At 42.7% G+C, this 17,500-nt stretch overlaps 1 protein-coding gene across 1 annotated transcript in view; it reads left to right on the forward strand.

Moving 5' to 3' along the window:
- Positions 1-2,602: 2,602 nt before the first annotated feature.
- LOC135217243 (methionine--tRNA ligase, cytoplasmic-like) overlaps positions 2,603-17,500 on the forward strand; it is a 34,628-nt gene continuing 19,730 nt past the window's right edge. Inside the window, exon 1 of the mRNA XM_064252968.1 lies at positions 2,603-3,037. Coding sequence (XP_064109038.1) covers positions 2,941-3,037 — 97 coding nt within the window. The 5' untranslated portion in view covers positions 2,603-2,940. The remainder of the gene's footprint in view (positions 3,038-17,500) is intronic.

Here is a 17,500-nt window from a genome sequence, read left to right on the forward strand (position 1 = left end):
AGATGGGGTGATGAAACAAGTAACTTAGAATCGTGAAGTTCTAATGAGTTTTCAATACCTTTTTTATATTTAATGAAGATTGGCTTCCTTTGATGTTCATTATACATAAATGAAATAATTATATGTTAATTACTATACTATCAAATTTTATTACGTACTTAATAAAAGACGTGGTTCAGTGACTGCGAGTCGGTGCAAAGATATTGGATAGTTACCCCCTTCAATCTAGTGTTTCGTTTTCTTTCGTGAGCATTTTTTTGTGCATAACTAACTGCAGACTATACAATTATTTTGGCAGTTTCATAAAGCCGATGTTATTATCAATACATAAAGTAATTTATTTATTTATTTATTTCAACGAAAAGTATAGTAAGAAATTTTAATTCATGCAACTTTTTTCATTCATTCAGATACTGCTGACTATTGCTGTATCAATTGCTATTTGTGAGCAATCGTTCAGTAAGTTGAAACTTATGTTGTCGCATCTACGAACATCTATGGGGTAAGAAATATTGTCTGCTTTAACCCTACTTAGTGTAGATCGCAAACAAAATAAACTTTGTTGGCGTTATAGACAAAGTTAATGCGACTGTAAAAGCTTGAAAGGTACTACTGTTAACACATTCTAACATGAATCAGTACTTAGTTATGCCATACAGGTCATTGTTAATCCTTTTCTTTGTTTAGGTTTTCTGTTATCAATATCTGCCTAATTATCTTTACATTCTAATAACTTTATACCGTTCTATTTCCTTGCATATGGTTGATCCTAATCATCCATCACTTTAATGTTTTTGTTTTCATTATTTTGACGCATGTTAAACATTCTTTAAAGAAAAGTAAGGTTTACAGTTAGTGAACTAATTCATCTTTGTTCTTATCAGTTTTCTTTCAGGCATTATAACTATTCAGGTCTTTGCGGGTACCACAAAATCTATTTTTTTTTTTCTAGTATTAACTTTTATGCTGGCAACAAGTTGTACATTTTCATGATTTTCTTAGCCCTCTGTATTCCCTAATGTTTAACTCCTTTTTTAGTCAAATTTATTCAATTTGCCATTTGTCTTTGATTATTAAGAGTTAATGGTTACTGTGATGCTTTACAATAATCTACATTTTAGTTACCTTATCAAAATTGGAATTCATTTATGAGGGCTAATGATTAAGTAAATACAGTATATTTATTATGTGAAAAATAAACTATTTCAGTGTTCCAATTCGGTTTGTGTTCTATCATTCCAGAATATTATTATATAAATTAGAATGTTTTGTTTTCAACACAAATTATCTAAAATAATGAAGGCAAATAGTTCTCACCCCCACCCCACACCTTTGGGGGCGTCATAAAGGACTTTGCCCCCGGGTGCAAGCATCCCTCACGACGCCGCCACCGGATACATCTAATAAGACTTTCCCTGACTGTAAACCCTAAGCATAACAGAATCATTATTTTGTTTTTTACATAATCATGAAGAATAAATGAACAGGAGGTCTCAGATCTCAAATATGAGAGAAGCTGGTGAAAAGGCACAACCTTTCACCTCAATGAACTATCTCATTGAAAAAAAAATGCAAATGACTATAGCTGAAAAACTTGAAACTACCTTTTATGTTGTAATTTTTTTCATTCTAGAAATCACCCGATATCCAATTTATTAATGCATTATATGTTACATCACCACGCGAAATTCGTTAATTCAGTTTGATCGAGCTCTTACTGTAGAGCCTTAGACTACTTGAAAGTAGCCTACGCTCTAGACAAATCTGATTTTGAAAGGTTTCAGATTCCTGAAGTGACATTTTTTTTCTGAAATGTCATATGTGTACATGTACTATACGTGTGTGTACTATACGTGTGCGTGTTTTCCAGAAGAGATTATTTTCTCGTGAACATATTTTATTGGATAGCACAGCATAAATCCTGCCTTTACATGCAGTATTAAACTCTCTCTCTCTCAGCTATAGTATACACATAAGCACAAACACACTTAAAGTGCGTTTAAGTGCACATGAAATGTTACTTTATTACTTTAAAAAAAAGGAACGAAAGAAAAAAGACAATTTCTGAACATCTGCTCGATCTTATTGATAATGAAATTTATGATACTAGAGCTGGCCATTATTTGATTGTCTATTTAATTTTACCTTATCGTTTATCATACAGTTGTGGGTTTAATCCTTTAGTAATGTTTATGCTGTTGCTTAGATAAACATACTTTCATTTATCTTGCAAATAATCTCTTAATGTTTTTTTTAGGTGCAATTGCTGATCAAAGCCATGGTAACGTGTTCAAAATAATAGTATAAAAGCCTTCAGCAGAACGTAGTGGAAAATAAAAGCAACGATTGGCAGACGATAGAGGGAGTATGTCACGTGCTTGGAGTTTGAAGACAAAAATAATCGTTTTAAGAATACAGCACCATTACGATTGTTTTATAAAAAATAGTGCCGATAGATTTGTATAAAAAGCATAAAATTAAAGCCACATAGAATACTACAAATAAACCGTAACCGACAATCCAATCAGTCAACGTCAACGCCCGGGGAGTCAACCAATAACACACTATCTTAAGTAATGGTTCTCATTCCTTACTTTCTCCTCATTCCTGTCAGACATTGCGTCAGACGCTCCAGGTGGAACACAAGCCAGTGCTGATATTTATATTAAAGCCTTAACATATAAAAACAAACTAATCAATCAACAAGCACGACCTCAAACGCATGGGGAATCAATCTTCCTAGATATCACTCTCACGATCACAAGTAAATGAAGTAATGCTTCTTGCTTCTTAGGTCCGACTCCGACATACCTGTCACATTGGCATTGCGTCAGGCACACCGGATGGGACGTTAATTCATGTGGGTGATTAATTAGAGAAATTCTAATAGATTTGACTTTAGTTAGTGACGAGAGGCAGTAATCCCCTTGAAGCAAAGCCATGAAGCTAAGGGCCTCCAAAGGGCATCCGGATGGACTGAAGGTCCTCATAGCGGCCGCCGTCTCTGGCCACAGCGTCGCCGTCGTAGAGGAGAAAGGTAGATTCTTTAGAATCATTTTTATGTAAATATCAAATTTCAAATAATTTTATCGGATGATTTTAGTCCGGATGAAATTTTGACTTATAATATTCGTAGGCTGAATTTTTTAATTCAGTTTTGAAGGCTATCCTTACACCGAAAGTTAGGATAAAGTTTTTTTTACCGTAAACTGAAAGCTTTTATTTTATTGCTGGCCGAAATTTGTTTGTAGGTATTACCTAAGGCTAGGCTAACATATTACCTAACCTAGTCACTGATTTAGGTAATGTTGACCCCAGGCCAGCAATGGGCTACTAGGCTATAGGTAGTAACCTATACTAGGTTAAGCCCAACATAGGGTCTAGGCTATTTAAAAGTAGATAGGCTAGCTACCTACTAGGTATATTGGTTAGTAGTACCTACTTGATACTTAATGTTAGGGTAAATGTTATTTCTGTATAAGCATTCCGCACCGTTTGTCCCTGCGAATACGAATGCCACCAGGGATTGGGGCATCAAATTTATTTCACCGTGTTTAGTACGAGCCCCTGGGGGTTAATTACAGTTGTCCAAATAAATATTACTACTTAAAATTCTTGTTCAGGAGGTAAAACTGCACAGAAAATCCCGTTCCAGAATAGTAGTATAGATCTACCGGGTAAATCATTGATTAGCGACATAGCGGCTACCTCTCTCAGAACGCGGCCACTTCCCGAAAAAGTGCTTTAATTTTGCCATTATTTCGTAATTTAGGAGAAAACACTTCCTTCGAGAGGAACATAGAGGTCTCAGCTTGCTGCCAGGATAAGCCACAACTGATACTCATGGCAGCAAATTCAAGTACTCTATCGGGAAGGTGGTCGCATTCCACAATTGGTGGCCACTATGTCGCTGTTTGGTCATTTACCCTATGAGTATGAAGAATAGGGTAGATCCATATTCAAGATATGATAAGCCCTGATGATGGTTGAGCTTGAACATTATCATTAGGTGATAGGCCTATTGTACATCCTAACTTAACCAAACATAGGGGACAGCATAGTCCTATTAGGCTATAGCATTTAAGCCTATTGCACAAAATATGGCTAGGCCATTTTGTAAAATTATTTAAATGCAAACATAACAACCAAATCTGTGGGTAATCTATTGTATATTCCTGTAGGTAGCCCAGGCTAGGTTGATAGTGCAAATTCCAAGTGATTGTTTTGTAAAGATATATACATTATAGGATATATGCAGACTTAGCCTAATGGAAGTTGAGGTGCATAGTTATATATTAACTATGGAAGTGGGAGTAAATGACCCTCTTCCCCATCATTAACTTATACAGGAAGTCCCCGAGTTACGAAGGGTTCGGGTTATGCCGTTCTGAGGTTAAGGAGCTTTTCAATTGTATTCATCAGAAATTATTTCCACAGTTACGGTGCCTACAACGCTCATCTGGCAGAAGAAATATGACACCAAAAATGCAAAATAATCAATAATTGAAGTTTTTTTTATGAAAAATGCAATAAGAATGCAGTTTACATACTTTTTAATGCACCCAATACATTAAAAGTAAGGTTTTCTTAGGATTTTTGACGATGTTCCGGCTTACAACGATTTTCAGCTTATGACGCGTCTTGAGAACGGAACCCCTGTCGTAACCCAGGGACTGCCTATAGTTTGATAGCCTAATGGCTGTTTTATCCTTTGTAATTCAATGGTAGTCTATAGGCCTAAGAACTACTACTGCCCATGTTAGCTTTTAACACATGAATCATTACAAATTTTTAGGTTTGCTATTATCTTATCAAAACACTACTTTGTTCCTATTAGGTAGATATTATTTGTGAATTAGAAAAGAATATTGTTACCATAGAGATTATGAATATATTAGTAGGTTGCAAACATGATAGATATGATTAGTCTGCGCTTACTTAACCTGTATATAATGGTATCAGTGGTAGAAAATTAATTTTTCTTTATTGATTATTAAGAAAGGGTGAAGCCTAGCCTGTGTGAAAGGGATTCTTGGTCAGTTGTCTTTGATGCACACATATGTATTTATATGGAAAATGCTTAGATATTTTTAGTAATGGAAAATTAGAATATAGTTTAAATGTGGATATAGCCAACCCCTGCCTATTCGCAGTTCCAGATTCATGGACTCACTGATTCACAGATTTTTCTACGGAACATACATACACGTTATTTGCGGAAGATTCGCATACTTGCAGTTTTGTTCATGAAACTTACCTGTCAGATATATATATAGCTGTATTCTCCGACGTCCGACAGAATTTCAAAACTCCCGGCACACGCAGTGGGCGGCCAGGTGGTTAGTACCCATTCCCGCCGCTGGGAGGCGGATATCAGGAATCATTCCCATTTTCTATTCAGATTTTTCTCTGTCGCGGTAGTGAAAAACACCTGTTTCCACTACCTCCGCCTAGGATTTTGAAACTTCATTAGCCGCTTAAGTATCCGACTTATTTTTTGAATGATGACTTGGATTTGTGGCTAGGCATACGCTATCATAAAATTTTTTCATTGCATATGATGTCTGAATCTAGGTAGCCTAGTTTCAGATTTTGTTGTCTGCAACGGGTAAGGGGAGGCTACCGAAACCTTCGGTAGACACTCGTTTAGTATACATGACGTTTACATGTTTTCTTTGTTGAGAGATCAATGTAATTAGTGTAATGTTGACTGATTCCGAAAGAGACGTATGATTCGTATGTACGCAAATTAGAGCGTGATAGAATCAGGAGGTCTTCCTCCACAGTAACAGAAGTTAGGATAATGAACCTACTAACCTCCAGTAGACTTTATTTTGCCTAACCCTGTGGTATGGCTTACGGGCCTAGAGGAAGTTCTGTGAGAAGTAATGCCCTTTCTATTATTGTGGATTACATCAAGTAAGCTTGAAAAAGTGCTCGCTCTCCAATCAGTGTTGTGAGTGTAGTGATGTTGATTTTGCCCCTAGTGTTTGGTGGTAGGGGCGTCAGATCGGTCCTATAACGCCTCTAGGTCTAAACCTCTGTCGGACTCCCTCCCAAGGACCAGGGAGGGGGCAAGTTGAAAACCGAAGGAGGGTTACGGGAACCCCCCCACCGATCTGGCGTCCCCTTCGGCAGGATAAGGCTGCCAAAGATCGTGCACGTGCAACGAATCATGAAAGATTGCTTCTCGTCCTCCGAGGCGTCCTCCCCGCAAGGTTGGAGCTCTCGGAAGGACTCGCGCCCTCTAAGAAGCTTTAGAGAAGAGGACGCTTCACGTCCTCTCTCTTGTCAGGAGGGACGTCAGATCCGCCCCATAACGCCTCTAGGCCTGGACCTCTGTCGGACTCCCAGGACTAGGGAGAGGGCATGCCGAAAGCCGAAGGAGGGTTACGGGGAACCCACATCGATCTGGCGTCCCTTCGGCTTGACTTAATATCGATAAGCGTGACAAAGACGCAAAATGTCGCACAGGCCGCTGTCCGTCTTGGTCAAGAGATAAAAATGTCCTTAAGGCAGGACCCTCACAAGGACGCCTTTTCGAGACATTCAACGCTCTATCGAGAGGAAGACTTCGTTTGCACTTCCTCCATCTAGACTGAAAGGGAGAGCTGGGATCTGGTACGAAACAGGAGAAGAAGCAGGATTGAAAGCACCGTCTTCTTCTCAAGGAGATTTCGCCAATTTGGTGGACGCTCCAAGGAGGTCTTATTTGTCATCGGCTAAGGTTTCCTCCTCCCCTCATGGCGTTATGTATACGTTATGTGACGTTCGCTTTACTACGAAACGGGATATTGTTCAAGCTCATAAGATTGACGTCCGGCAAGCTGATTTGCATAGTCAAACAGCTCGCCAAGACGCCATCTTACTCGTCCCTAAGGGACGCTCTGTCAGCGGACAGAGATGACACTGGACCGACTATCCTAGTTTTCGACAGGAGAAGGGCAAAGAATTCCTCATACCCAAGAAACACACAGGCGTCCTTTTAAATGCCCTTCTGCAGTGTCGATGAGCGTGACAAAGACGCAAGATGTCGCACAGCCGGCCGTCGTTTTTGTCAAGAGTGGCGAACGTCCTGAAGACTCGTCCTGATGACGATCACCGTACTTATGCTTAGGACGCTCGCGTTTCATGAGCGGCTCTCCCCTCGCCAGGAAGCCTCTCAAGTTACTCGTGTTGACGCACGTCATTCACTATGACGTCTTCCCTTGATGTTCGTCGCTCTTCTATTCCGGACGCTCTTCAAGACGCTCAAAGAATGCAATCAGGACGTTCGGCAAGCACCTCGCGACGATGCCTTTCGGAAGCTCGGCGTTCCTTTTTGAGCGCGTGTCTGGATATGTTCATTTGCATTACTAAGACACAAAATGTTGCACAGGCGGCCACCGTCTTTGTTAGAAGGTAACGAAAGTCTTTAAGGCCGTCTTGGAGACGATAGCCTTACGTCTTCCTATAGGGCTTCTCACACTTCAGGAGCAGTGTGCGGCTCTCCAGGACGCTTTTCGGGTGGCTCCTTTCAGAAGACGCTCGACGTCATAAACATTGATAAGCTTTTTGGAAGACGCTCGATGTCTTACACATCTGGACGCTCGCCAGGACGCTAGCGAGGACGCTCGCCAGGACGCTAGCGAGGACGCTTTTGAAGACGCTCGGCATCCTACACGTCATGACGCTCGGTAGAGCACTTGCCAGGACGTTCTTCAGAACGATAGGCGTCCTACGCATCAAGACGTTCGGCAGGGATTCCTGCAAGAACGCTCTTCAGAGCGTCGTCGAGTAGAGGAAGGAGTTTGGTCTCGTCAAGATGTCTACTTCTCTTTCTACGAAGGGAGCGTTCAAGAGAATCCATCACTTGATGAATTCCAGGAAAACTGTAAGCAGATTTCGGTGTCATAAAACGCCTCGTCTGCTTTCGGGATTGCGCTGCCGAAGGGAACATTAAGGTCCTTCCTGTCGTAAGCCCAGTCTCTAATCAGGAATCCTACCCCTTCCTCGATTTCTGCGGGAATCGGGAAGGCTATATGCTCGAATCCTGGATTACTTTCCGTCATGCAATTGGGTTAGTTCTCATTGACAAAGTTCTTAATAACATTTTATCGCATAAGCGGATAAGTAACAAAATTTCGAAAGAGCTCTCATTCATTAGTCAGAGGCTCATCCAGGAAAAGACTTATAGACTACGTCCATGAAGTCTTATGTCAAATATCATAAGAAGCTTGAACTTTCCTTTCGATCTTCGGTTCTCACTTGAGGATTTCCATTTGAATAATATTATTCCTTTTCTTGGCAAAGAGAATGAAGACATCGATTTCCATTCTCTCTCTCTTCCTCGTCGAGGAAAGAATGTAGTAGAGAATTATATGTTCAAGTGACTGCAATACTTAGGTATTTTAACTTCGCGTCATATTACTAATGTAAAGTTCAAGTCATATACGCATATCGTGGTTACCTCTACAGATGGCAACCGAAAGGACTGTTATTTTAAGTGTATTTAATCGGTACTTCCTGCAAACTTCCAGGAGTTTCCGGTGTAAGGACAATGCTTGAAGGTATTGTTACAACAACACCAACTCAGCTTCTGCATGTAGCGAATTATGTTTCGCTTAAATATGCCTGCTTGAGAATTTTCTTATGATCGATAATAGTAACGAACCTATTCCTTTCGTAGAAGAGAGTAGCTGGTAACTCAGGCAGAATAGTGCGAAACGAGAGGTTGCTGTCATTGTGGATGACGCAGTATATTTAATCGGTACTCCCGGCAACTTTCCAGGAGTTTTTCCGATTTTAAACATTTGGTTAATTAAGCGTAATGTTACGACAACACAAAATCAGCTTCTGTATTAGCGAATTCTGTTTCGCTTAGATATGCCAACTTAGAGTTTCTGTTCAAATAATGGAAAATCTATTCCTTAGATTGAATAGAATAGCTGGCAACTCGGCATAAAGACTGCGAGAAGGTGAACATAAGCTGCTGCCTGTAACTGTCACAGTGTCTCACACTGTCACCAACTCAGTGTTAGGTAGCTCGTTGTACTGCTCAGTCGGTTACGTCTCTCTCTCCCGTCGGGATTGATTTACGAACCGTATCTCTGCCCTACAATCATGACTTTCGCCTCGGGTTGAGGGATTTCTGGTAATCATGAATAAAACGATTCCTTTTGCTAAGAAATTTTCAACAGAGATATCTCTTAGACATTTGTCGCGGCTGCTTACCGCACTGTAACAGAATTCTGTACGAGTCTACCCGCAGCATAGCACTATAATAATGCTCTCCTGCTTATGCAAAGCGCAGCCTTATTAGGGAAGGAAGCATGCTTAGTGAGGGAATGGATGAGTCTGCTGGGGACCATTTCCTCGCTGGAGAAGCTTGTTTCCCTGAATAGACTGCAATTCAGACCTCTACAGTTTTTCCTACAGGAGAACTGAAATAACATCAAAGATCTAGAGATAATTCTAAACGTCTCTCAATGGGTTAAGGATCACCTCGGTGATAATGAGAGGGAGCCAGGCATCCGGACAGAGGTCCTGGCACATAATCTAAAAGAATTGGAAGCAATATGGTTGGCTCTCCAGTTCCTCGAAGAGTGAGGTTTTGGTGCGAGTGGTCCAAATCATCTCAGATAATTCCGCAGCTCTCTCATATCCCAAAAAAGAAAAGAGAGATGGTTATCGCATAGGCACGGAACGTAACGATCCTTAAGAGGTTCGTTACAACGATTGCACGTCCGTGCGGATCTTCTCGATCGACGGCAGCAACTACTGACGTTTGACTTTTGAGTAATCCTCGCTTAGAAGTATGTCGAGAGTTGTGGAGACTTTTGGGGACGTCCTTTCCGTAGATTTTGCAATATTGAAGACGAAGAAGCTTCCTCTACGTTGCGCCCTTATTCTCGATCCGAGAGCGGTAGCAATAGACGCCCTCCTATAGTATGGAATGGGGATAGTTGGTTAGCCCCTTTTCCCCTATTCAAAAGCTTAGGAAATGTAATAAGATAATCGCTGGCGTCAGAGGGAGTGAGAAGACGCTGATCGCCCCATGTTGGCCTTCGAGAGGCTGGATTCACAGAGGTCACGTCCTTCAGAGAGCACTTTCCAAGGACCCTTCCCGAGAGAATCGGTCTACTCTAACAGCCTCACTTCGAGAGGTACCTAAAATCTCTCCGATCTGAGTCTGAATGCGTTCAGACTGTCAAGAAGCGAGAGGATCTTCAAGATTAATTGCAAGTCTCATTGCCAAAGCAAAGCAGTGCTGCATATTTTGCAGTGTACCAATCGGAGTGGGCCGTTTCTGGACATAGGCAGGAAGAATGACTGTTCCTCTACTCTGACCTCTGTGAATGACTTTACCGCCTTCCCATTCCGTCTGAAGTATGGGATAAGCTAACAGTCCCAACGATTGTAGAATACGGAAATATGTTGTTGACGGCCTCTAGGCTCAGAGATTCGGATCTGTCAAACAACAAAGCCCTTCACGATCTTTGAGGTCTGCGGAAATCTTGATGGAACTTAGACGTAGTCTGAAGTTCTTGATGTCAAAGCATTTCGAACCTCTCCTTTCTGTAAACTTAATACACGTGACCAGAAAGGCTAATTTTCTAACCACTCTAGCTACGGAAATGAGGGTTAGTGAGGTTTTAGCCATCATCAGAGGTTTTGGCTTTAGAGGACATAATTCGGTGTCCTCTAAGCCTTCCGTTCTTGCTAAGAAAAACGAAAACCCGTCTTAACCCTTGGGCCCAGAGGCCTGGATCAAGGGGATGGCACAAATTATTGGGCAAGAGCCACAGAGAGTCCTGTCCCTGTCGGGGCTCTCAAGTTTTATCTTGATAAAACTAAAGAAAGTCAAGGTCATTCGGACAATCTGCGGTGTTCCGTAAAAAGACCAGACTTGCCCATGTCGAAGAACGCCCTGGCGTTATTTTTAAGGAGTCTAAGAGGCTCATTCGTCATGTTTGAACAAAGATTTGAAACCTTTTAAAGTAAATGCTCACGAGGTGAGGGCGCGGCCTCGGAAGCATTTCAACAGAGCATGACACTCAGTAATATCCTGAGTGCCACGTTTGAGCGAAGCAACTCTGTGTTCGCTTCACACTCCCGACGGGATGTGAAGACGACATATGAGATCTGCGAGTCGCTAGGACCATACATATCCGTAGAAATATTATTGGAGGCAGGAAGCAGCACGAATCCTATCCTATAGAAAAAGGGATAGGTGTGCTTTTAACTTTGAAGGGTTGGTCGCTTGAGGCGCTTTCCCTTTCGTTAGCCTAGAAGTTATGGGACTAACTTCGATAGGTTAGGTCAGGTGGTGGTTTTAGCTTCGTTGCCCTCACAGTATGGTCAATATGGTCTAGTCACATTGTGGTCACGCCCCCGTTGACAGATCATCTAGAGCGCACCAACTACACAGGTCACTACCTTGTTGGCAACTCTAGTAAAGCAAAAGCAGACTTCGGTGACAGTAATCAAGAAGTCAGCTATGCTAACAGGTAAGGAATCAAGATGTCAATCATCTGCACTTGAGGTGTTTCCTAAATCCTTCTATTCTGTCCGTTCCCACCTCCAATGGTGGGATTCAGCTATATATATATCTGACAGGTAAGTTTTTTCATGACAAAATGTTATTGTTATGATACAATAAAGTTTGTTCATTACTTACCTGGCAGATATATTATTAATTAAAGTACCCACCCCCCCACCTCCCCTCCCCAGGGGACAGTGGTATGAAAAATCTGAATAGAAAATGGGAATGATTCCTGATATCCGCCTCCCAGCGGCGGGAATGGGTACTAACCACCTGGCCGCCCACTTTTGTTTTTTTGCGTGTGCCGGAGTTTTTTGAAATTCTGTCGGACGTCTGAGAATACAGCTATATATATATCTGCCAGGTAAGTATGAAACAAACTTATTGTATCATAACAATAACATATTTTTCGATGAGAAATATTCACTAATTACTTTATTTTTATGACTAAATGCACTTTTTGTGATAAAACTATTAAAATACTTGTGTATAAACATTTTGTGTGTGTGTGTGTTTGGTTTTTTAAGTATGTGTATATTTGTGAGGGGTTGTGGTATGCATCCCCCCGTAAATACCAGGTCAACTGTAATGAATGCTAATAATGAATAGCCAGAGTAGAAGTTCCTTTCTAATATTTTTCTGGATGCTTACTGTATGTTTTAAGGCCCTTTTGCCTATCTCTTGATATGTACTTGTACTCTATAAGGCTGGCAGTTAAGGAGTTATGTCAATTAAGGAAGGAGTCTTTGCTGGTTTGAAAGTCCAGAAGTCCACGTCAGACATCTTATCTCCTTGAACACCTTACTACATTTATAGGCCATTTTAGGGCAAGGCCCTGTTTGGGGAGAAAGCTGGCTTAATCTAAGTGAATAAACCTGTCACCCCAGTCTACTATAACAGAGTCCACCTAGTCTTCCAGCTAAGCCCTGCCCACTGATTATGTCACGACTATTCCTTGAAGCTGATTGGTTGGCACTAGTTTCCAAAAGTTGATTAATCGGTGGTTTGTTCATGAAACTTACCTGTCATATATATATAGCTGTATTCTCCGACGTCTCGACGTCCGACAGAATTTCAAAACTCCCGGCACACGCAGTGGCGACCATGTGGTTTAGTACCCATTCCCGCCGCTGGGGCGGATAATATCAGGAATCATTCCCATTTTCTATTCAGATTTTTCTCTGTCGCGGTAGTGAAAACACCTGTTTCCACTACCTCCGCCTAGGATTTTGAAACTTCATTAGCCGCTTAAGTATCCTACTTATTTTTTTGAATGATTGACTTGGATTTGTGGCTAGGCATACGCTATCATAAATTAATTAAAATTTTTTCATTGCATATGATGTCTGAATCTAGGTAGCCATAGTTTCAGATTTTGTTGTCTGCAACGGGTAAGGGGAGGCTACCGAAACCTTCGGTAGACACTCGTTTAGTATACATGACGTTTACATGTTTCTTTGTTGAGAGATCAATGTAATTAGTGTAATGTTGACTGATTCCGAAAGAGACGTATGATTCGTATGTACGCAAATTAGAGCGTGATAGAATCAGGAGGTCTTCCTCCACAGTACAGAAGTTAGGATAATAACATATAACCTCCAGTAGACTTTATTTTGCCTAACCCTGTGGTATGGCTTACGGGCCTGGGAGAGGAAGTTCTGTGAGAAGTAATGCCCTTTCTATTATTGTGGATTACATCAAGTAAGCTTGAAAAAGTGCTCGCTCTCCAATCAGTGTTGATGAGTGTAGTGATGTTGATTTTGCCCCTAGTGTTGTGGAGGGGGCGTCAGATCGGTCCTATAACGCCTCTAGGTCTAAACCTCTGTCGGACTCCCAGGACCAGGGAGGGGGCAAGTTGAAAACCGAAGGAGGGTTACGGGAACCCCCCACCGATCTGGCGTCCCTTCGGCAGGATAAGGCTGCCAAAGATCGTGCACGTGCACGAATCATGAAAGATTGCTTCTCGTCCTCCGAGGCGTCCTCCCCGCAAGGTTGGAGCTCTCGGAAGGACTCGCGCCCTCTAAGAAGCTTTAGAGAAGAGGACGCTTCACGTCCTCTCTCTCGTCAGGAGGGAACGTCAGATCCGCCCCATAACGCCTCTAGGCCTGGACCTCTGTCGGACTCCCAGGACTAGGGAGAGGGCATGTCGAAAGCCGAAGGAGGGTTACGGGGAACCCACATCGATCTGGCGTCCTTCGGCCTTGACGTTAATATCGATAAGCGTGACAAAGACGCAAAATGTCGCACAGGCGGCTGTCGTCTTGGTCAAGAGATTCAAAAATGTCCTTAAGGCAGGACCCTCACAAGGACGCCTTCGAGACATTCAACAACGCTCTATCGAGAGGAAAGACTTCGTTTGCACTTCCTCCATCTAGACTGAAAGGAGAGCTGGGATCTGGTACGAAACAGGAGAAGAAGCAGGATTGAAAGCACCGTCTTCTTCTCAAGGAGATTTCGCCATTTGGTGGACGCTCCAAGGTAGGTCTTATTTGTCATCGGCTAAGGTTTCCTCCTCCCCTCATGGCGTTATGTATATGTTATGTGACGTTCGCATTACTACGAAACGGGATATTGTTCAAGCTCATAAGATTGACGTCCGGCAAGCTGATTTTGCATAGTCAACAGCTCGCCAAGACGCATCTTACTCGTCCCTAAGGGACGCTCGTCAGCGGACAGAGATGACACTGGACAGACTATCCTAGTTTTCGACAGGAGAAGGGCAAAGAATTCCTCATACCCCAAGAACCACACAGGCGTCCTTTTAAATGCCCTTCTGCAGTGTCGATGAGCGTGACAAAGACGCAAGATGTCGCACAGCCGGTCCGTCGTTTTTGTCAAGAGTGGCGAACGTCCTGAAGACTCGTCCTGATGACGATCACCGTACTTATGCTTAGGACGCTCGCGTTTCATGAGCGGCTCTCCCCTCGCCAGGAAGCCTCTCAAGTACTCGTGTTGACGCACGTCATTCACTATGACGCTTCCCTTGATGTTCGTCGCTCTTCTATTCCCGGACGCTCTTCAAGACGCTCAAAGAATGCAATCAGGACGTTCGGCAAGCACCCTCGCGACGATGCCTTTCGGAACGCTCGGCGTTCCTTTTTTGAGCGCGTGTCTGGATATGTTCATTTGCATTACTAAGACGCAAAATGTTGCACAGGCGGCCACCGTCTTTGTTAGAAGGTAACGAAAGTCTTTAAGGCCGTCTTGGAGACGATAGCCTTACGTCTTCCTATAGGGCTCTCACACTTCAGGAGCAGTGTGCGGCTCTCCAGGACGCTTTTCGGGTGGCCTTTCAGAGACGCTCGACGTCATAAACATTGATAAGCTTTTTGGAAGACGCTCGATGTCTTACACATCTGGACGCTCGCCAGGACGCTAGCGAGGACGCTCGCCAGACGCTAGCGAGGACGCTTTTGAAGACGCTCGGCATCCTACACGTCATGACGCTCGGTAGAGCACTTGCCAGGACGTTCTTCAGAACGATAGGCGTCCTACGCATCAAGACGTTTCGGCAGGATTCCTGCAAGAACGCTCTTCAAGAGGCGTCCGTCGAAGTAGAGGAAGGAGTTTGGTCTCGTCAAGATGTCTACTTCTCTTTCCTACGAAGGGAGCGTTCAAGAGAATCCATCACTTGATGAATTCCAGGAAAACTGTAAGCAGATTTCGGTGTCATAAAACGCCTCGTCTGCTTCGGGATTGCGCTGCCGAAGGGGAACATTAAGGTCCTTCCTGTCGTAAGCCCAGTCTCTAATCAGGAATCCTACCCCTTCCTCGCTTTCTGCGGGAATCGGGAAAGGTGAAGGCTATATGCTCGAATTCCTGGATTACTTTCCGTCATGCAATTGGCTTCGTTCTCATTGACAAAGTTTCTTAATAACATTTTATCGCATAAGCGGATAAGTAACAAAATTTCGAAAGAGCTCTCATTCATTAGTCAGAGGCTCATCCAGGAAAAAGACTTATAGACGTACTCCATGAAGTCTTATGTCAAATATCATAAGAAGCTTGAACTTTCCTTTTCGATCTTCGGTTCTCACTTGAGGATTTCACTTTGAATAATATTATTCCTTTTCTTGGCAAAAGAATGAAGACAGTCGATTTCCATTCTCTCTCTCTTCCTCGTCGAGGAAAGAATGTAGTAGAGAATTATATGTTCAAGTGACTGCAATACTTAGGTATTTTAACTTCGCGTCATATTACTAATGTAAAGTTCAAGTCATACCGCATATCGTGGTTACCTCTACAGATGGCAACCGAAAGGACTGTTTATTTAAGTGTATTTAATCGGTACTTCCTGCAAACTTCCAGGGTCCAGGTGTAAGGACAATGCTTGAAGGTATTGTTACAACAACACCAACTCAGCTTCTGCATGTAGCGAATTATGTTTCGCTTAAATATGCCTGCTTGAGAATTTTCTTATGATCGATAATAGTAACGACCTATTCCTTCGTAGAAGAGAGTAGCTGGTAACTCAGGCAGAATAGTGCGAAACGAGAGGTTGCTGTCATTGTGGATGACGCAGTATATTTAATCGGTACTCCCGGCAACTTTCCAGGAGTTTCGATTTAACATTTGGTTAATTAAGCGTAATGTTACGACACACAAAATCAGCTTCTGTATTAGCGAATTCTGTTTCGCTTAGATATGCCAACTTGAGAGTTTCTGTTCAAATAATGGAAAATCTATTCCTTAGATGAATAGAATAGCTGCAACTCGGCATAAGACTGCGAGAAGGTGAACATAAGCTGCTGCCTGTAACTGTCACAGTGTCTCACACTGTCACCAACTCAGTGTTAGGTAGCTCGTTGTACTGCTTCAGTCGGTTACGTCTCTCTCTCCCGCGGGATTGATTTACGAACCGTATCTCTGCCCTACAATCATGACTTTCGCCTCGGGTTGAGGGGATTTCTGGTAATCATGAATAAACGACTTCCTTTTGCTAATAAACTTTTTTCAACAGGATATTTCTCCTTAGAACATGTTCGGCGCTGCTTACCGCACTGTAACAGAATTCTGTACGAGTCTACCGCAGCATAGCACTATAATAATGCTCTCCTGCTTATGCAAAGCGCAGCCTTATTAGGGAAGGGAAGGCATGCTTAGTGAGGGAATGGATGAGTCTGCTGGGGACCATTTCCTCGCTGAGAAGCTTGTTTCCCTGAATAGACTGCAATTCAGACCTCTACAGTTTTTCCTACAGGAGAACTGAAATAACATCAAAGATCTAGAGATAATTCTAAACGTCTCTCAATGGGTTAAAGGATCACCTCAGGTGATAATGAGAGGGAGCCAGGCATCCGGACAGAGGTCCTGGCACATAATCTAAAAAGAATTGGAGCAATTTGGTTGGCTCTCCAGTTCCTCGAAAGAGTGAGGTTTTGGTCGATGGTCCAAATCATCTCAGATAATTCCGCAGCTCTCTCATATCCCAAGAAAAGAGAGATGGTTATCGGCATAGGCACGGAACGTAACGATCCTTAAGAGGTTCGTTACACGATTGCACGTCCGTGCGGATCTTCTCTCGATCGGACGGCAGCAACTACTGACGTTTGAATTTTGAGATGGATCCTCGCTTAGAAGTATGTCGAGAGTTGTGGAGACTTTGGGGACGTCCTTTCTCGTAGATTTTGCAATATTGAAGACGAAGAAGCTTCCTCTACGTGCGCCTTATTCTCGATCCGAGAGCGGTAGCAATAGACGCCATCCTATAGTATGGAATGGGGATAGTTGGTTAGCCCTTTTCCCCTATTCAAAAGCTTAGGAAATGTAATAAGATAATCGCTGGCGTCAGAGGGAGTGAGAAAGACGGCTGATCGCCCCATGTTGGCCTTCGAGAGGCTGGATTCACAGAGGTCACGTCCTTCAGAGAGCACTTTCCAAGGACCCTTCCCGAGAGAATCGGTCTACTCTAACAGCCTCACTTCGAGAGGTACCTAAAATCTCTCCGATCTGAGTCTGAATGCGTTCAGACTGTCA

This window comes from Macrobrachium nipponense, chromosome 7 (genome assembly GCF_015104395.2).
Source record: "Macrobrachium nipponense isolate FS-2020 chromosome 7, ASM1510439v2, whole genome shotgun sequence".
In the NCBI taxonomy this organism is placed as follows: domain Eukaryota; kingdom Metazoa; phylum Arthropoda; class Malacostraca; order Decapoda; family Palaemonidae; genus Macrobrachium; species Macrobrachium nipponense.